The sequence below is a fragment of the Micrasema longulum genome, unplaced genomic scaffold (genome assembly GCF_059751315.1).
Source record: "Micrasema longulum isolate JH-2025_06_02 unplaced genomic scaffold, ASM5975131v1 h1tg002046l, whole genome shotgun sequence".
Classification (NCBI taxonomy): Eukaryota; Metazoa; Arthropoda; class Insecta; order Trichoptera; family Brachycentridae; genus Micrasema; species Micrasema longulum.
Window position 1 is genome coordinate 23,087 of NW_028279214.1, and position 23,115 is coordinate 46,201.

At 32.0% G+C, this 23,115-nt stretch overlaps 1 protein-coding gene across 1 annotated transcript; it reads right to left on the reverse strand.

The window, feature by feature from the left end:
* Positions 1–7,514: 7,514 nt before the first annotated feature.
* On the reverse strand, positions 7,515–15,241 carry tipE (temperature-induced paralytic E). Its single transcript, XM_088239049.1, has 2 exons — positions 14,869–15,241; positions 7,515–8,612 (listed from the first exon to the last, which is right to left on the reverse strand). Exon 2 carries the CDS (start codon positions 8,526–8,528, stop codon positions 7,515–7,517), a length of 1,014 nt encoding a protein of 337 aa, XP_088095175.1. The 5' UTR covers positions 8,529–8,612; positions 14,869–15,241.
* Between the last annotated feature and the right edge of the window lie 7,874 nt (positions 15,242–23,115).

Consider the following 23,115-nt stretch of genomic DNA (forward strand, 5'->3'; position numbering starts at 1 on the left):
AAAGATAATAATATTTTAAATCTAACTGCTAAAAACATAAAAAAACCATCGGGTATCGCCAACGACTCGGACAAAACGTGCACCCGCGTCAACTTCCCGAGAGCTACTAAGTAGCTAGTACTGGACTACGTGACTGGACATGTAGTGGACGTGTAATGCCAAGTGTTATTTATTCCCGATTTTCGGTAAAATGCTTTTTTTGTGCCTAATAAGTACTTACTATTTAATAACAAAATATTTCAGCCGACACGTAAATGTGTATTGGAGGAATACTGAAAATTTAAACCCAATATTTATTATATTTATAAAGATATTATAGTTATTAGACGCAATGTGTACTAGCTAGTGAGGGTAAATCAAAACCATGGTCAAGTTTGTTAGCTAAAAATTCTAGTTGAAAGTTGACTGTAATTTACTCTAGAAATATACAAGACGAGTGATACTTTGGAAGAAACGCGGCCGTACTTTTCGTCATACAAACGTATTCCGGTATTTTCTTTCTGGATTGTGGCACTAGAGCAGTTTCATATAATACAGACATTTATACTGGCTTGTCTCTGTTATTTTTGTATTTAAAAAAAAATGTTTATTATGGGAACAAGGACCATGAAAAAACCATAAAAAGTGCCCAGTTTTATCTGCCGTCTTCGGACGCACGGTATACAAATATGGTAACTATTTTTATTTATTTATTTATACACCCTACGGGCTTTTATTTTTATTAGTAACACATTCAAGTGCAGCAGTGTAACATAAGTATATACATTAGGTTAAAAGTAAGAATAACATAGGAAAAACTAAAAGAAACAATTATACGTATAAATAAGGAAATGTATAACATAGGTAAATGAGTATACAGGAAGATATTTAATACATTTACACACATAAACATCAACACATACATACACATGCATATTCATACATACACACACACATATACATACATGCATACATACATATACATACATGCATATTTGCATATATATATATACATATACGTAGGACTTTTTCAGTGTGCAATACAAAATTTAAAAATATAGATTACACAAACATCACTTTGTCAGATTAAAAATTTACACAAAAAATGCATTATGTAACTTAGTAGACATTATAATAATAAATATTTACATCTCCCTTCCCCTCCTTATCCTCTCTTCAAGCATTCTTGTCCTAATCCCGCCCAATTTACAGTAACTTAATGTTCTTAAAATAAATATAAAAAAATTCTTTGATTATTAAAAAATATTTACGAGTACATGAAAATAACATTTTTATATGTATAAATTAAATGTATTTATTTGATATTTGATATGTAATATATTTTCTTTACTAACTTTGTATACTATGTGGAAATCTGTTATTAGTTCTGAGTTTATACACTACATCTGTTTGTTTACTATAAATATGTATGTAGAACTGTTGATTTCCCAAATAAAATAAATAAATAAATACACATAAATATACATATTAATTTGGACATAAATAAAATAAAAATAAACAAAAAATTAATAAAATTTACTTAATAAAGAACAATATTAAGAAATTTTGGGCTGATTAATTTACAGCCGTTAGAATAATTAACCAATAATTATACAAAGATAAACGAAATATATCAACTTCACCAAACTCGTTACCTAGCAACGTATTTTTGAAAACGCAAAAGGTACCGACATGGATAATTTCATTCTGATACTCTTTCTTACGGGTGCGGAAAACGGGATAGTAAAACGTCAATTTTGTCAATTTTAGCTGAGCATAATAAGTCCGGATGCTCCGCTTATTTCTATATTTTTGTTTTTACCACAATAGGCCAGGAGGTCCAATAACAGTACAGTACACCCAGGTGAATTACAGCACAGTACACCCAGGCTGAGATAAATAAAAAATTTAATTTTGTGTTCTCACCGGGAATCGAACCCGGAACCTTCCGTCAGTGAGTCAGGCATCTTAATCACCAATCCATGGAGGAGGTGCAGTTGTCTTTTTCACACATTTACAAATACCTGTTCATCAAAATTGTCAGCCCCCGCATATCCTCTAAAATACTCAAATTTGGAATAAACGGTGACCGGTTTCATCGCTTTCGCGACATCTTCGAGACTTGTCTCTTGTTTTTCGAATTTGTGGGTTTAAGTATCACTCGTCTTTTATTTCTATGAAAATCTAAATAAAATGTCAGTTTTTACTTAGCAAAGTTCGTAAAATGATTAAAAAACTTTTGGTTAAATGGTACTTATTTTTATGAATTTAACGAGGAATTTGCTTCTTCATAGTAAAAAAAATATTTGCGCGGAATGATGAAATTTATTACTCAAATAAGTAAAAATATAAAGTTTATATTTGAAGCACTAATTTTGTGGTTTTTCAAAATAATAAAATAAATTAAAATTAAAAATTAAAACTAAAACTCAAAACTAAAAATTATGAATATTCAAATATTGAATTAAATTAGGTACCTAGGCACTTGTTTATGGTTGATTTCCAAAACATAAAATGATTCATTTTCAAATAAACAAATCTTTTTGCAAATGTTAAACTCTGCGCTACTTGCCAACAGTAGTGCATTTTTAGTAAGAATCTGTTTTTCAAAAAATGAATCATATGTCAGTTTAAATTATTTAAGCATTACTAAAAATCCAAAATAAGAAATTAAGAATTTGTCAGGAAATTAATCAATTTAGTATTCATTTAAAATAATTGATGTTTGTATACGTTAAAATACAAACTTTTTAATAAAAAATAAAAACATTCTCCGAATTGTTCGGAATATGCATTTTAGTCTTATGCTACCCTGGAAGTTCGATAAAAAATACATATTCGCTCCCAACTTTTTTTTTGATAAACATATTGAAGGTATTTTATTCACAAACCTAAGTCACGTGAATTTGAGTGTTTTAAAAAAAAACACATACAAATCGGTCTATTAAGGACAAACTTTCATAAACTTATTTAAAAATATATAAATTTAACAGACAACTCTTGAGCCAGAGAACATTATCTCAACAGCGATTATTTACCAAATGCTTAGATTTTAAAAATGCATTTATAATGAAATCGAATGTCATAATAAATTTTACACCTTATTTGATAGACATCTTATTTATAATTAACTAATAATAATGAACAAAATTACGACAATTAATTGTCATGGGGAAATTCGAAACTGTGGCTGTAATACTTAACCGCCATAAAGGTATGATTTATTGTACATTTTCAGTTTGCCTTGCTACTCTAATTAACCTAAATACGTAATCGACTTGGCGGACGCTAATCGCATATAATTTAAGAGATTTATATATTTTTTACACATTTCTTTGAAATTAGGGATCAGTTGCACCAAAATAAGCGAGTTAAATCATGTTTAATCCTTTGTTCCCTGAACATAGATTTACTAGAGTTTTCTAATGTTTTTCTTTTTTAATTATGTAATTATTTATAGATTGAAAACGATTACCAGTATTACTTATTCTTTTTTAAAACACTTTATATAAAAAAAAGTGGCTCAAATTTGTGCCGTCAGGGAATTGCAATATGAAAATGTTTTTTCAATACGACATATTTTTAAAAAAAGTTTAAATTATAATCAAACCCAAAAAACACTTGAAAAAAGAGAACTTAAATGCTATCATAATCATAATATTGAGGTTTGTAAAGGAGTAGTACTCAGTAGTACTTTTAAATGTACGTATATTGTTAAGAAACGAATATAATTAGAATATATTTTAATAATTATTATGTATGTTAATATAAGGGCATTTATATATTTTATATTTGTATTATTTTAAGACTAAATAAAAAAAAAAGTAAAAAAAGAAACATTCTGGATATTGGCACTCTCAGAAGTGTGTACTTTGCTCTTCTTCAATCCACGGTGAGTTATGGAATAGTTAGCTGGGGAGGTTGTCCGGCATCCATTTTAAAGCCTCTAATTATTTCGCAGAAATTATTGCTTAGAATCATATTCCAGCGCCCTACAACATATCCATCAGAAGAGTTGTTCCAGTGTGTGAGGGCATGGGATGAAAGGCAACTTTACCTAAAAGAGGCACTGACACACTTCAGATCGAACAATAAGGAGAGGTCTGTCTCAGGAAAACGTTTGGACGAGGATTTCCTATGGAATCAATTATGTTAAACCCAAAACCCGGACGTCTTTTGCTCAGAGACACCTTTCTTTTATCGCACCGAGATCAATATTTAGAAGAGCGTTTTAAGCTCTCAAGGACAAAAATTATTTTCCTCAAAGAGTATCAGGACTGGATTTTTCTTAGGGAGAGGGATTTGAGTGAGAAACTCCTTGATGGTTTTTCAAATATTTCAGTTGATTTTATTTCAATTTTTATTTTTTCATGCATTTTAAATGTTTTATTTATGGCATGTTGTTTTATATATCCATATCCATATATATATATATATATATATATATATATATATATATCTATATATTTTAAAAGTTTTATTTATTTTAACTTTAATTATGATTAATTATTGATATTATTAATTTTATTCTTTAATTATGTTTTTGACAAGAAACGCGACAATTTATTATAAACTTATTATACCTATATTTTTTTATGCAACTAACTCCAAGAAAAGCGAATCACTAATAATTTTAGAACGATAAGTGAATGCAAGACGATCTTTCAGAAAATAAACTCCAAATAATAATCTAATTTCTATCTATTTATTCTCACTTAAAAAAATATAGTTATAATAAAGTACAGTAAAAGTAAATAACATTTATTAATAATTTTGCAATAAAAGTAATATTTATTTATAAATTCATAATATTATAAATGTTTGCTTGCTACAAGAATGCTTACAATCGAATAATGTTTTGAAAATTTTACAACATTTCTTTTATTTCTTACAAACATTTGCAATATTTTATTGTAAAAAAAATTCTCTGAAATACATAACTGTCTGTCTAACTAGGTAAAACCTATGTTAAGGCATTTTTATAAATGAATACAATATTTGCCAATCATTAATATAACGAGTACAAACCGATGACTTATGAATAGTAAATAATACTGAAAGATATACTTTTTTTACGTATTCAATATTTTTTTGTTGTTATTCTCAACATTGTTATTGTAAATTATGTATTTTTTTTTTTTTGAAATAACATATTTTTTTCTCTATGTTAATTATTATGGCTTAACACGGACACAGCATAAGTAATAATAGGTTCACAAGAATTTAAACGGAAAATAATTTGTAATGAATAAATAAATACTTTCTTACTTGCAAATACTTTTAAAATTTCAAAATTAAACAGCGACCTTAAGTGTAAATTAAACTTTAAAATGTTAGCCGGAAAATTTGATTGAATCGAGTAAAACTACACCGGTGGCCTAAATACAACAAAGTGTTAGAGATATGAAAGTCTGCCACAACAATGGTTATTTAGCCCTACTTAAGCTTTTCCGACATTGTATCGTGAGTGGGATATTTGCTGCTGCTAGACTTCCTCACTGGGATGTATTGCTGTAGGTGAAAAACTGCTGAGACTTGAGGTTATGGTAGCGTTGGAGCAAGACGTTAAACCGACATACGTTTTAAATTTAGTTAGACTGGGTTGTTTTCATGATATTTACCTGAGAGTAACCACTTGCAAAACATTTGTCTGGGACCTGCTTCTATTTCACCCACAGAACTGTTTTTTTTTTCTGCCAGGACATAGAAAACTAGATGCGTACTTTTCCAATTAAAAAAATTAACAAATGTAACGAATCACAGCGATTTTTAGGGGGTTAAACTAAAAATCGTGACCAAAAAGGACCGAAAAATGCAATCAGTAAATATGTGGAAATTTCTTCTTTTGATGGGTGTCATCGACTCAAAGCTGACACTAAAAATAAACCTAAAAAAATAAATTACTTTGGAATGGCTTAAGGAATACCAATATTCATGACTGTCGTCGTTGGTGGGTATAAAAATAGCGACGGTTGACCCGTTTGCACCCCTCACGTGACCTCTGCTTAAGGGTACTTAGAGGTGATATTATTTGAGGCATTTATATTACTTTAGAAAGAGATATGTCCTTACATAAATGTACAAGTCTGAGAATCTGTCACATCACGAATTTAATTAATTAACATCAACGCTTTACGTAAAGCCAGCGTAAGGTCTACGTAGACCGTGTCAAAGTTTTAAGAGGATATGCGGTGTATGACCATTTTAATGAACAGGTATTTAAACGTTGTTTTTCTGTCAGTATCTCACTCTTTCATTTTTAATTTATTGATTTTTTAAAAGAATTTTTATATATTTTTTTATTTAGAATTGGTAAGATTTTCAGAAATTGCTAATGGCTAGTAGATTTTTTTGGCTTATAACTATAAACTTAGAAATTATCGCAATATTAGTTTGAACGTATGTGCATTAAATTTAAAAATGAATAACTCCCTAGGAAGGAAATCCAGCCAGTCTGCATGCATTTGGACCTACTCAAACATTGTTGAATTAACTACCTGGTAAAAGAAGAAGTATAAAAATTGAAAAATTGTTTTCAAGCGTTGCCTAGTAGGCGATTTGGTTCACCGGATGAATCTCACCCACGTGATAAAGGTTTCAGCTATTTTACTTCACAAAAGTCAACAGATGGAGGAGTTGAGGAAATGTGGATGTTCAAACATGGGCAGAATGGTGAATGTTACACAGTGTGTAAAGTGGCCACTAAAACCAGCCAATGACAGGTCATAAGCCCTGTAAATGCCTAGACTTCCATGTTCCCTTCTCAAAAATGTTTTCCCTCTCTGTTGAAATAAATTTAAATATGTACATTCGGTTTCAAAGGAAGTTTTTGAAAACATTATTAGGTCATAGGCCAGTTGGCATTTGATGCTAAATAATGCAAATAATAAAGGAAGGAATTGGGCGCTCTAATGAGTGTCGAACGGTCAAAATGTGAATGCCATTTTAGGCGGAATTACGGATCGCAACCCAGCGGATAAAAACAGATGCCACAGAAAAGATTCCCGGGAATAAGAAAACAAAAAAAACGACATTAATATTTTATTTACTATGGGAAAAACAAAATAATGTTTCAAAGAGTTAAACAAAGAATGACAAATTTGTTGCAACAGAGAGGGAAAACATTTTTGAGAAGGGAATATGGGAGTCTAGGCATTTACAGGGCTTATGACCTGTCATTGGCTGGTTTAAGTAGCCACTTTACACACTGTGTAACATTCACTGTAAATAATATTTTGCTAGATACCTTTTTGCTTAGAACAGCAGATATAAAATATAAGGTATTATACTCTTAATACACATAACCTTCTCCATCAACGACCCTGACATGCCTAGTATGCTGACTGGAAAAAGATAGCTCTACACGATCTTATCGACTGAACCCGGTACTACAAAAACTCCCACCAATACATTAGTTCGGTCTCTTTTAAGTACCCCCGCGCTTATGTATAATTTATTTACTAGGTATTTAGGATTAGGTTAATGTGTTTGTTTTCTTAAAAATTAATGAAATTAATGGGTGCGATGTTATCTACTCACCCGGGTATGGATCCTGAGTTGGAGACGTTCCCCGCATCCAGGCTGCAGCGGCTGTGGGCGGGCTCGCCCCCGCTGTGGCTGCAGCCACTGGGGGGCCGGGCCTGGCCCTGCAGCCCGAAGGTTGCCAGGTCTTCACGGAACGTATCGCTCCCGGGCGTGTCCCCGCCTGCACCCGCTCCCGCCTCTCCCGCTCCGTCCCCCTCGCCGTCGCCAGCCATGGCCTCCGCGTTCTTCTCCAGCGGCGCTGCCTCCTCGTCCTCGTTGTAAATCTTGAAGTACGCCACGGTCAAGTAGATCACGGAAACGATAAACGAAGGGATCGGAATCGCCATCGCGTACACCAGATTCAAAGTATTTTGCCACATGTCCAGGTCAGTTATCACCAGTCCCGGGTCCACCTTACTATAGAAGCACGTGAAGTTCGTTCCGACCGTCTTGTATTTTCCGAGGAAGATGGTGCAGTTGAGGATCGGAGGGTATCCGCAGCCCTTGACGTTGGGGAAGAGGCGGGCGTACGTGAAGAACCATTCCGAGTCGTTCCCCATGAGGCCCGTAGGAGGCGGTCCCTCGGGGTAGTCGGGGAAAGATTGAGGGATCTCGTTGTCCTCGTAGGCGGCGGACTCCGACTCGGGCGAGGCCTCTCCGTAGTCATATTCCCGCAGGGCGCGGGCGGCGCGTGCCAGCGGGGGCGGCAGCGGCCCGCTGCCCGGCGCCCGCTTGTAGTGCACGCGGATCTGCAGACAGTCATAGATGTCCTTGGTGCACCCCTCTCTGCAGGAAGCCCAGCTGCAGTTGGAAGCGCCCTCCCGGCGTAACGTTTCCGCCGTCACGCACTGCGCCGGATTAGTATCGAATTGCATAAAAATCGTGGTGAACGCCGGATCGATGACGAACGGTACCAGAAACAGGAACGCGAAGAGGCTGAATGTCCCTAGCAAGATGAACGTTGCCGTGGTGTAGAAGAGAAGCTTCTCGAGGAAGGTCTTGGGGATTGTCTCCTCGTCGGCCATTATGGCGCGCGACCCTTATCGGCCATGGCCCGCAAGCCGCGCGCCCCCGTCTACCGCATACCCGCCTACCGCACTGCTCCCGTGCTGAGGTCAAAAGGGAAATTCTTTTCAATTTTTCATTCGATGATATCTTGGATTTAAGAATCACAGTACAACAACAATTTTTAAATAGCATTTTTTACCATTTTCATACCACACACACATTCAAATATCAAATGAGAAAACTTGTTTTTTTTTTTTAATTAATGCCTTTCTATCCCGGCTCACGCGTAGACGAGGTTTTTAATCAGTATTGTTATACCAACGTGGTATACCAATGTTAGGAAAAATAAGACATTTGTTCCGCAAGATTACTAAATGATTGCCCGAATTTCCGATTATTTGCTCTAGTTACACAAACCAGCCAATGTAATCCATTTTCTTTAGATTAAATCAACATTGTTGATATTTACATTTATTTGTTTTTGCCGGAATCAACTACAAACACTTTGAACGTATATTACGTTTAAATTAAAGAATTGCACATTAATTATAAAATAATAATAATTATTATTATTATAGAATAAAATATATTGTCAAAAAATATCACAAAACATCTATTGTCGGGTTTTGTCTTATTTAAGTGAGAATCCCCCACATTGAATTCATATAACCAGAAACATAAAGAATTTTTACTAACGGGGATGTATTATCCGAGTTAATACAAAGAGCAATATCCAGCGGAATGTCTGTTAAACATATTTCTTCCGTACATACCACCAACGACATAATACGTAGTGACATACCTATATAATATACTCGTACACATACATTGTCCTAGTGAAGTTAATGAGGTGGATTAGAGATTGCCGTAAAGCTTCCACCGTGAAACCTAACCTAAGATGACCTTACCTAACCTTACATAATCTTACATAACCTTACACTTGAATTCCCCGATCGTATTGTATTATATTGAAGTAGGATCGTCATAGTGACAGTATTATGTTTAGCGTGCGTTGTTACAATTTTTTAATAACTAAAGCTTCTTTAGACATAATGGTATCACTCAACCTCCAACCCTTTCATATTGAACTAAAGTCGCGTGTGCCCATAAATCACATTCTAGGGAAATACCTAAATCAAATGAATAAAGTTTTTAGAATATTAAGCCTATGGTAACAAAAGTATGTGATTGAATTTCCAAGTGTCAAACCCAAGTTCTGGGCGCAGGTGATTTTTATATTTTTATCAATATACTATGTGACCTATTCTTATATGAAACTTCATATCTTGTCATCAACAAACAAAGCAAAACCCCAAAAATGACGGGGACCCGGTGCCTCTATATAATTCACACACATCCGAAGTTTTTATGTCGTGGTAGAAATGTTAAATAGTAAAATAGCATTTTGTCTAAATTGTAAAACGAAGGATGATAAATTTTACATTTATAAATACTGAAACGCCTTACACTCGAAAGAGGCTTGCAAATGACATGACATTTTTTATCTTTCCTATACTAAATATAAAAGATTATTTATAGGCGTTGATAATACGCCTGTATATGAGTATGTCACTAGAATAGTATTTTCAGTTTATGTTTTATACTTAAATATTATTACATAAGTTGTTTTTTATTTTTATTTTCTTATTTAAAAAAATATATTTATAAATGTTCTTATTTATCATATATGTATTTATTATTTTTATTTATTATTTTTAATTTTTGTTTACTTTTTTATTATTATTTATTATATTTACATATTTTATTTGCAGTTTCTGAATTACTAACATTTCTTAACTTTTAAATTAATTTTATTCTATTGCTAGGTTATTTTAATGTGTACATTTGATTAATAACTTACATAGCTGTGTAAAATGATTATTGTCGGTTTTTACCATGTAAGTTCCAATGTACCCTTATCTTTTATATGAATTATATGTAAACATTCCAAATAAATAAATAAAAAAAATAACTTTAAAAATCAGTGTTCAGTTAGCCAAAGGGCTCTTCGTGGAACCATGAAATTACTACGTGACGAGTTTGGCGACATTTTTCCAGAAATGATCCTGTTAATTGGCCTCCACGATCCTGTATTTTGACGCTTCTGCATTATTTAGGGTCTACGTTAAGCCTATGGTTTATAGAAACTAACCAACAACTCTTGAAGCATTGGAAACTAATATAACACTTAGGAAATAACGCCTGATTTGTTGAAAAAAATGGCCAAAATAGGACCAACAGAATGCGCTACGGACCTGCTAGTATTTGTCAAATATCATTTCCAAAAAAATAAATGCGTACAAAAATACGTTTTGGTTTGTTTGTTGAGGTTGTTTTTATTATGTTTAAAAGAATTATGAATGTTTAATTAAAAAACAAAAATGGATTTTATCGTGCGCTTGAAGACGATTAAAAGACAGTTTCACGATTATTTTTTTTATGACGGATTTTCTCGAAAACAGTTAAAACACTTAAAAGTTTACAAAATGGTGGATTTATTTTACAGTTTCTCAATTCTCTGTAGTAAAGAGTCGGCGGCGGAGAGAATCGATAAAAATTGATTTTTCAGTTGGCGCCGCTAGCGAGGGATATCACCAACCAACCAAACACCTTGGGCAACAATACAACACGGATACGAGGCAATGGTAAAATAGTTCAACGATAATTCACTTAACACGGTTCCCAAGGTAAGATGAAAATGATTTAAAATTAATCTTTTTAATGGGTTGTTTATACGTGTTTTATTTGGATATCACAATTGTTCCTATTAAGCAAAAATACGGGAGATTAATTGTAATACTCGATGGTTTGGTGAAAGATTGGGATCGGGTAGATTGGAGTTTTTCGAGAAAAGAAAATAGATTATTCCATGTACCGTCCGTTCGTACAAACTTTGCCCAGAACTCTCCATTTGAAAGCTTTGCTAGAGAGAACAATTCAAACTATCATTCTATTGACATTTTCAATTGTAATCAAATGACTTTAAAAATGCGAGATCAGATTTCATAATAAATAAATACGTGAACAATAGTAATTTGTCATTAATTTACCTTATTATTTTATCATTGAAGACTAAATGATGTCTGTTAAAAAGTAAGGAAATTAAACGGTGTTGCCATTTTAAAACGCCGTTCCTTTAAAAATGGCAACATTAATAAAATAAAGTAAAGAAAAATTCATTAACATAAATCGTTACCTAAAGTATTTGTGATTTAAACTATACTAAAAATGTAATTTCCTACTTGTGTACAGGCAGATCACGCTTCTTGAAATTTAGACCAAACTTAAGTATTAGTTGTTAACATGTGTTGTGTCCGCTTTTTTTTCAAATTTAAAAATGAGCACCAAAAGTAAAATAAAATGGTAAATTTTATATGAAATTCGAAAGAAAATTTTCTATTCCATAAGATGTTGTATTTGCTTTTACGTTGCACGTATTTTTTGATTTGATTACAAGCCTTAAAAATGGAATGTCAAGTCGACAAAAATGAGCATTTTCGAAACCTTCTGTCCGCGTTCAACCGAGGGAATAACTCTGCTCAAGCCGCTCGCGATATATAAAGAAGAATACATTATTGACTAATTTGTTGTAAAATAATGAAGGAGAATACATTATTGACAAATTCGTTGTATTTTTTTGTTTATTCTGATTTTCTGTTCTCTTCATTTAGAAAAAAAAATACACAGTTAGAAGCACACAGTAGTTCCGTAAATTTGTTCAAGTATTTAATATAATAAATTGAAATGAAAAGTTTGTTATGAAAAAACTTAAATATTTTTTAAAATAAAATAAAAATACAATTTCTTTAAGCATTTGAAAGATTACTGATTTTGTGATTTATTGCTTAAATTATGGTTTAAATTATGCCTTGAGTATTAGTTATAATTAAAATTAAAATACTTCAAATAGTTTAGTTCAATCCCCCTTTTATGGAATTATGTATTTGTCTTTTTTATGATTAATATTTTGGTTAAAATGATTTCTTAAGTATGTTTTTAGCAAATTTTTATTGACACCAAATGGCCGATAAAATTACAGGTAACCCCCGTTAATCGCGACCCCGGCAAGTGCGGATTAGTTATAACGCGATATTTTTGACAATGTAGCGACGGTAGAAAATAAATTAAAAATAATCGAAATGATAAAAAATAGTGGTAAAATTGTAGTTGTAGGTAGGAATTTTAAATTACAGTGCAATCAACAGAAAAAAAAGTGAGGAGATATTGTTTTTTTAAGTAAGCAGTGGTTGGTTTGATCGGTTTAAGTAACGATTAAACTTGCATTGCCCTAAAATGATTGGCGAAAGTGTAGACATAAAATTAGCTAAAAAATCCCCCGTTGATCGCGAAATTCTGCTTATCGCGGCCATGTCCAGAACGTATCCCCCGCGATCTTATACCGTTTGATTGATTCTAATAAATAATAAATAGCATTAAATTTTGATAGAGACCCGACAAAAAAAAACAGACCGAAACTGAGCGATATTGATTTTAATATTTAAGTCATTTTAAACAATTAAATAGCAGTTAAGCCATAATTTTTTGTTAGTTCCATTTTTGCTTTCCAAAAGAGCTTTCATGAATTAGCTACAGGCTTCTCTGTCCGAACTTGCCGGGTACCGCTTGCCCACCACATACCGCACACCGCATCAGAGGACGTAAGTCTCCTTGGCGGTGCCCACATACACGGAAAAGTTGCTCGTTGCCGAACAAGAAAAGCTGCCCGAAGGAGCTCTCTGTAATCTGGTAGCCTTGGCATATTTATACTGAAAGAAGGTAATCCAAAAAATAAAACATTTTAAGGTTAAATAAAATAAATAAAAAAATAAAAAATCCTAATCAACCCTTATCTGCACCCAGTTGTGCATGGGGTACTGCTTGTTAAATCTAATGCACCGTATCTCAATAGTATGTCACTGGAAGGTAAGGTGATCAGTCTTACGCTTCAGGTGGCATTCCAGGGACGATAAAGTACTTCATTGGAACACCGCCTTTAAAAACAAATATTAAATGTAAACCTTGTAATTAAGAACATTTTATAAAACCTGCATAATTAAGAATATATATTTTTTTTTTAAATTTCGTAGTCTCACAGGTGAAATATTTTTATTGTAGACCTTACCGATTAATAATATGTCAATAATAAGTTATCGCCTTAATACTTGTGTGTAACACCAATTTATACGTCGATTAAAGGCTACGTAATCTTAGTAAAATCAATGATAGGTTAATACTAAATAATCATAAATGAACTCCTTAATTTTTACCACTTTTCTGTGTCGATTTAACTTTTCTTAATGATATTTCATCATTTTCATGATGGAGTATTATAAATTTTCCCACTTTTTACTTAATGCGCAAGTTTCATTATTACGTCTCGAGTGACGATTGTTTAATTAAATTAAACGGTTTTAAAAAGAATCGTTTTTTTACATTACTACTGTAAATGTGAGATACAAAAATATCATGTATTGTTTATAATTTTCGTGTTTTCATTTTAATGAAAATAAATAATAAATAACATTAATTCTGAATTGTATTTAAGATTGCGTATGGTTTTATTGATAATAATTATTATTCTACATGCAGAGCGCAAATCCATTGAAAGTTAAAAAAATACTTTTTAATGTGTCACTGTTTAAATAATAGAAGAAACCGATACATAATGGAAAACATTTGGATAGCAGAAAAAAGTTTTTAAAAATGCTATCGTTTATTTGTTATAGTACCGCAAGAAGAAAAGAGGTCTAATTATTTTGAATTACATTTCAAAATACCCAGATTGATACCAAGTTTTTCGGTTTGCTTCAATCGTAATGAATTTTTTTCGCTATTTTTAAGGGTCCTTGTAGTTGAATATCAATTTTGATGAGGACCGATTACGTAGCCGGTAAAAATGTTGGCAAGTAACACATCGTGTGGGACATTGAAACGACCTCGTTCTGTGTATTAATAAATTATGAGCAAGTTTACGTAACATTTTCACAAAAAAAGCCACCACTTCTAAAATGGAAGTGGAGAAAGTTATTGAGCTCACAAGCTTACCATATTACAGTAAGCTCCTTTGTACAATTGTGGGGATTAAACACGACATTATTTAGTGGTTGTAAGCTGAGAAGCCTTAATATTCCTATTTAAGGAAAAATAAAGGGTAAAGTGTGCACTCTAAAATATTGCATTTGCTTTATGAAATTTAATTTTGGCTATAACTCATACATTACCAACTTTTCTTAACATCATAACTTTTAAAACTTTATAATTTAGAATACTTTCAGAATTCATTCACAAATTGCCTTTCATCATCATAATTCAAATGCTAATGAAAACCCCTTCAAACACATGAATTTAAAGTCGTACCTGTCAAATAAAGTTCACTTTTAATTGTCCGATAATTCTGTTGAAACGCAAGCGCGATATCTGACAATTGCAACAAAAATCAAACTTCACCACCAAATAAATCAAAATTATAAAATTTAAATAATTTTTTGAAATCCGTAACTCCTTTGTGGGATTGTTATGACATACGATAAAGCGACCGATAACCACGAACGAAACGCGGCAAAATGAATATTTTTTTAAATGGTGCAATTTAAATATGATGTGATAGATTCAGTCCTCGATTCGGTGAAATTCCGTGTTTTTTTGGCACTGTAATGGTATTATTTTTTGACGCGAATCGGCACTTTTGGACGCCACGTTTCGGTCGGGTGTCCCCGGACGTCTGACCCGCAACGGCGCGCTAAGGCAACAACGGAAGAGTGGAACGAAGGCTTCTCGGGTGGTCGATATAGCGCGCGCAGGGCGGCGCCGGCCGCCGGGAGCCGAGCTCGGCCGACGGGCGGCGGAGACGCCCGAAGACGCGAAGCGGGGGATTTTTGGCGGGTTAACGTTTTCGCCAGAGATCTAAGGTGAAAGAAATCGACACCGGAAAAGGATCTTCAAATACCTGTCTTTCAATATTAATAGGCAATACTCAATCTGCCTACGCTAGGTACGATAGGAAATAATAAAATTCGTAGTTGTAATGAATGAATGATTTGATGTTAATGCATAGTACGTAATGAAACCTGACCTACGATATAGGTAGTTATGTAGATTTTGATATTGTTTTATTGCTGCTTATAAAAGACAAAATTCATTTTGTCAATCGACAAATAACTATTAATTTAAATACCCTAATTCATCTACGAATGATAAAATCAGACTGGGTAATTGGGAAAATCACCGCATTGCACAAAAAGAGTGATCCATAAACTGTGATAACTATCGTAGCATCACGCTGCTTAGTGTACCGGGAAAAGTACTTGCATTTATATTATATAATACTGCTAAGTGTTCGAGAACCCATTATGCGACTATTAGGCAGATTTCTTACCTAGTGGATCATGCGCGGATCACATCCACAACATACGCTGTATTCTACAAGAGAACAAAGAACTAAATAGTTCTTTGGCTATGTGCTTCGTAGATTACGAAAAAGCGTTTGATAGTCCGCACAGACCCAAATTCTGGAGAATACTACAATCATATGAGGTGCCTATAAAACTAGTTGAATTTATCAAAGCCCTTCACCCAAATTGCTAATGCCGAATCAGAATCAACAATGTTGTCATACATTGGTTTGAGGTCACCACCGGAGTTCATCAAGGTTGCGTCTTTGCACCGTTTCTTTTTACAATCCTCATGGACTTCATATTAAGTAAGTTGATCCAGCTAGATTGAAGAATATCCATCCCCTCCTCTCAAAAACTCTGCGACCTAGAGTATGCCGATGATGGGGTTACAATTGACGATTCAGTCAGGGTCTTCAGGCCACTGTAGATAGCCTTAATAGGTACTCCACATGCTTGGGTTTAAAAATCAAAAACCCATGGACTTTGTAATACTTCATGTCTTGATGCCTAAAATTCCCTGACTCTGTCAAACCAATTCATCAAAAGGGTCGAGATTTTAATACCTGGGAGTATATGTTACGGAAAATGGAATCATTCAAAAAGAACTAAGAGTGTGGCTAGGAATAGCAGTCACTACATTCAACAGTATGAAGGCTGTTTGGAGATCGGCTATTTACTTAGTGGAAACCAAATGCCACCTATATAACGCCTGCATAACACCTGTTCTCTACGTATGCGAATCGTGGCACCTGAATAGGGCCCAAAACCGCGAATTTATGAGTTCTTAAAATAGGTGTCTCATTTTTATTGGGATTGATGTTATACTGTAATTTGAATTTGAATTTTTTTGCATGTATGTAAAGCATATTTTTATATTTCGATAAATTCTTTAAAAAAACCTTTTACATAACTTGAACATGTGTAATATACATAAATGTTCTCTAATTATTACAAAAACAGGTTTAATCGTATGTTTACTTTTGGATGTTATAAAAAAATATAGTATATACTGATTAAATTTTGAAAATTATCAGTGGTAAAAAGTCCTTTATTTGACTTTTTGGTATATAAACATCTACGTTTGCAACTTTCTTTGTCCAATATTATTTTCTTTTTGTATTACTTTATTTAACATTTTTTATAAACAAATGCAATTTTTACAGAAGTGGTACATGGCACATATATATTTTTGAAATGCATAAAAAATAACGAAATACCACACTAAAAAGAGGCAAAAATAGTTATAAGACTTGTAAATAAAAATATGTAGCTTAAGTTGCTAATAAAATTAACGTAAATACTTTCACATAGAAAGTATTTAAATTTTCAAAATTAAATATTTGGATATGCCAAAAAGAAACTATTACAAAATTTGGATAGTCTATAAATAAGTATTTTTTTATCTCAGCTTAAATTTAGTAAAGACCTTGATTATTATTATTATTTTTACTCACATATTACAACAGAAATTAGGAACATTTTAGAGAAGGTAATATAGAAGTCTAGGCATTTACAGGATCTACGACCTGTCATTGATTCAAATATGTGCCGAATGGTGAATGTTACACAGTGTGTAAAGTGGCCACTTAAACCATCCAATCATTTAAAAAAATTATGTATTGAATATTGGTACCATTGACATTATGAGGATTAAGTATGTAACGATACGTCTAATTTACTAAAGCAATCTTTGACTACCTGCAAACATAATTTGTGTTTTAGATGGGTTTATAAGTAAATCATTCTGTTTTGTTCAATTTAGTGTAGATGCATGTAGACGTGCGTATGCATATGTGTATATTTATGCGTTTATATATGTGTGCAAGAATTGCTCGGAGTCTGCATTAGGTATTATCATTTGTTACCAATAATAACCTCCATGGAAAATGCAAATGTAAATTGTTAAATTATTAATTTTTTAATGAAGCTTTTTATTTATTTATTTATTGTTGCATTTATTGTTTGCCCCTTTTACATAATTAACGAAATTTAATTAGTCTTTTCATGTTAGAAAATCTTTGTTTTTAATATTAATTATGTTTTCAAAATAAAAAATAATAACAATAAAAGAAAAATATTTATTTTAGAAATGTAAATTATCAGTATAAAGTATAATGATTATTAGATATACGTTAATATTAGGACATTCATATATTATGTTTGTAGTATTTTAAGACTAAATAAATAAAATAAATACTGCGAAATTTCATAATTGATTATTATTACTTTTTCTTTTTTCTGTGCGTTGGCGATCACCCTAGAGAAGGCATTCCTGTCCTGTGCCAACTGGAACAGCTCTTTAGCCCCGCGCACTTTCATCCAGTCACGATGTTCCTCAACCAGTACATCTGTCGTCTTTCAACTTTACGTTATCCCCTCGATCTTCCCCATCATGATTAGCTGTAGAAGCGCATATTTGCTTCCGCGCATGATATGGCCCAGATATGCGAGTTTTCTCTGTTTTATTGAGGACAGTAGTTCCTTTTCGGCACTGGCTCGTCTCAGCACCTCCACGCTGGTCATTCAATCTATCCACGGGATTTTTAGCAATCTCCGGTGAAGCCACGTTTATACGAAAGCCTCTAATCGGTTCATAGAGTTCACCTTGAGAGTCCATATTTCTACCGCGTAGAGCAGTATCGACCACACGCGGCACTTGACCATCATCTGTCTCAGTTTTAAATTAAGACTATCACTGCAAAAGAATGATTTCATACCATTGAATGCTGATCATGCTACCTCTATTCTGTATCTTATTTCCCTATCTGAGTTCAGATCAGAAGTGATTTATTAATGACTATTTTTTATTACTTATTTATTAAGTATTTTCTTGATGAAAAATATACATAATTTGGTTATAAAATCCTCACTGGGAAGTTCCATGGTGACAAATACATTTAAAAAGTTTTTTGATATGGTACAAAATTTAGTAAAAAATAGATACTTTATACATTGTCTCTGTACTGAGACGTAAAACTGATCACCTTATGTTCCATGTAACTAATTGATACCGATTATAAACGCTGTATTGCGATCCAAAATTTCTTAAAAGAGTGCGAACGATACACGCAACAATAATACAGAACACTTTATTTTGCATCTGAACGGCTGTGAAATATACATGAAATTTAGTCACCAAGACTGACTGATAAAACACTTTTTTATCATAACTTTATATATTTAAATGTATTTAATCAAATAAACATCCACATTTCTTCAATATCTTAATAATACACATAAAGTGTTCAATCCATAACAAGTCTTTAAAGCTTTGGATATACTAAAAATGTCATTGCAAAATATTTTGAACGGGAATTATTATTTTCATAACAAATGAACGTTTCGGAAATGTAAACACATACTAAAATGACAAAATGTTGAAGGAAGAAACCTTGTTTGTCCTGCACCCTCAATATTATACCAGGGATGGTTTAACCACCCCAGCCAGGAGAAAACAATAATGCCAAAATAATTCCCCTAAAAGGAGAGGCCTGATATAAAGGTTAACGACGTATTGTTATTTCAAACAAGGAAATATTTTACAGCCCGTTTTTACATTATATTTCAGATGTTTAAACGCCAAAATAATACGAGCAGAAATTGTTTTATAACGCTTAAAAAATTGTATCACAAATCGTTCTATTTCTTCTTTTTCCTTGCCATAGAATTATGTAGTTTATTCTCTAGAGGGTTACTCCTCTTGTGAGACTGATTAAAGCGATAATCGACGGAAGATCTATTCGCTGAGTTAATGATATTGGATGTAAGACAATTGTTTGTAAGGTGCCTACTACTTAAATTTTATGATAAATTAAGTAAGGTCAAAAGAACCCAACATAATATAAACACTCGTTCAGCAACACAAATTAACTGTATTGTCCCATTTGTATCAACCGCCTTTGGTAAAAAGCAATACAATGTAATTGCTCCAAAAATATTTAATGATTTATAGCCAAATGTAAAACAAATTTTAAAATAAAAATAACTGCACATATAAATAGTGTAGTGAATGATTTTTTTGAAAAATATAAGTAAATCAATAAACGTAGTACGTAGTACTAATTGGTACACATATTATTTATATTTTTCTGTATTTCATTGCTTTATATTTGTTTTATTATATATTATACCATATTATTTATGTTTAAGTAACATGTATTCTTGGCACATATGTATACTTTATATTTGTATAATAATGATTTTTAATTTCTTACAATTGATTAGCTAGGCATTTACAATTAAGTAGTTTAAGTTTTTCTTTTTTATGTTATTGTTTTATTAGTATAGGACTACTTACGCTCTAAAGATAAAAAATCTCCATCTTAGAACAGGCTGTGCCATGTAAGATGGAGACTATCATAAACAGAGAACACTCCGTTTTCATTTTACATTAATTGGTTTTATATAGATTCCCTGTTATTAAGTATGTATAATTTTATGTTTTTTGCAATAAATTTATAAATAAATAATTAAGGAAGTTAATGGCGGTAACTATGATATTATCTTTATTTTGAGTAGACTAAAACTTTTTTTTTTCATTTCACAAACATTAAGACATTTTTATAGTATGTTTGAATTTTTAGATCAAGAAATGAATGGTTTTTAAACATAATTGGTACAAGAGGATATTAAAATATTTTTAACTAGTATTTTATAGAAGTCTACCAGCGCAGCGGCGTAAAATGTAATTCAAAAGAACAGTTATCATGCACGTAAAAGATAGATATTACTTAATTAAACATGCTTCGCTATTTGTTTAAAAAATTTTAAAAGCCGCATTGTTTTTTAATTATACGTCACCTCTTATTTTAAGTTACTACTTCATCATCAAGAAAAGTCTTTAATCTAAAAAATAAAGTAGGATATACAAACTTATAAAACATTGATGTGTATATATGTGTATGTGTGTATGTATATGTATCAAAATGTGTACATGAGTAAGTTTATATTTTGTTAGTCTGTGCTCTCTATTGATTTGTTAACTATTATCATAAATTATAATGTAATTGCCTAACTTAGAACGGGGTGTGTACCCTTGTTAGCTGGGCAAAGTGAACGTAATAAATAAATAAAATAAATAAATAGTGTAAAATGTCATACGACAAAGTGAAAAAAGTTTTTAATATTAAAAATAAATTATGCTTCTTTCACTTGGCTAAACTAAAGCGGAATATTAATGTCTAGGTAACTATCTACTGATGACCTATTATCATGAGTTTATAAATATCAAACGCAGGTATGTCCACAACGATCCACCAGAGTGTCTATGTGGCCCTACGAGCTTCTGAATTGAACCTGAGTTTTTTGTCAGTGTTTTATTGTAATTATGAGGATATGTTTTGATTTGAACAGTACCGAAATGATCATATTTTTTTCTCTATATTTTGTTGAACAAATTTCAAAAACGAAATTCAGTGGACATACTGGCGTTTGATATATATCAACTCAATATGCATTTATTAGAACATTCACAATTCTTCCATCCTTTAACTTATTTGTAAAGTAAAAGAGCTGAAACCTTAATTAATTTTGATAATATTTAAATAAGATTCACCATTAGTGTTTTTTTTCAGCGGTAATATTTGGTTCTTTAAATTTATAAACAGACATATTTAATAAAAAAATGTTTCTCCTTGGAACACTTTCCTCAGACCTTTTCTTATTATTAAACAAGAAGTGTGACGATGTTTTAATTGTATATATTTTATTTTATTTTATCAGGAATTCAAACAGATTTACAGTTTTCAATTATTATACGTCATAGAGCTAAAATTAATAGAAGGCATAATAAGGCCTGCAATCCAATTTGATATATTAACTTAAATTTAACAGTATAAAGGAATGATTTGAACAATACAAAAATAACAAAATTAAGCGGGCAATTTTAACAAAACTTTTTGAAAAAACACCCGCTAATTCACAAAATTATAACCCTAGATTTCCAAATATTTTTTTTTTTTTTTTTAAATTTTTATTCCAGTAAAATGACTATAAAGTGCAAAGCCAATTCTACCATATAAACATATAAACATGAACATAAATATAAACATAAACAAAAATATAATAATAAACATAAATATAACAATAAACATAAATATAAACATAAAATAAAATTTTATATTGCAGCACTTATGGTGGTGTTAACATATCGCACCATCGCTTGAACAACGGTGATTGGATCCACCCTGCAGTGGCTTGGAGAATTTCGTTATTAGACTTTTTTAGGCGTTCCCATAGGCTCCAGGCTCTTTGGCGAAGCAGGGCAGCGAAGGTGTTTATTCGTCCAGCTGTAAACATTTCAGAGGCACTGCAGTACCTAGGCAATCCGAATAATTGTCGGTATGAGTTGTTATACGTGATCCTTAATTTATTCCACGCTCCATGCGTATAGTTGTTCATTTTACATATATGCAATACAACTGCAGTTTTATGTCACTATACATATGCTGGCAAATAAAACTTTTATAATCTTCCAGAAATCTTAAAATCAATATCAAATATTAAAACATTTTAATCTATTTTTTTTTAAAAACATGCACCCTATCCTGAACTCCATACAATGGAAAATTGTGTGTTTTTTAGAATATAATATTATTTTTTAGAAACCTGTTTTAGATAATAGAAATTATATGTAAATAAAATAAAATAAATCTCAAAATAACTCCCTCTCTTACCACGAGGATTTTATTCTATTAATTATGTATGCACAAAACATTTGTAATTTTATACTTATTTTGTAATTTTCTTTTCCAATATTTATTTTTTAAATTCGTTTCACGTGCGTATAATGTTAGGCGAATTTAGCGTTCCTGGTTCCGATGCGTGGGCTGTCAAACAATTGCTCGTTTATCATGTCAGACCTATCACCTTGTAATATATAACTTAATATACAAGTTGAAAAAATGTAAAGAAATGCACCGCTAAGGTTTGGTCAGGATAGACATGTGTAGCGATTTATTCCGCTCTCCTGTCAGTGCGAGAAAATGGCGTGATGGCAGTAGTAGGTGTAAGTATTAAAATTTAGTTTTTTTTTTTTTCAAAAGTCTGCTTACGCTCAAAATTTTGAGAACTAATATTTTTGTTACTAGTGCTATAAAGAGCGAAAATATAAAACCGCAAACATACAAAATACCGAAACTTTTCTCATGTGCGGGTGTTTTGAATATTCCGGCAAGATCTCCCAAAACCAAGCCTCGGAATAATTTGGTCG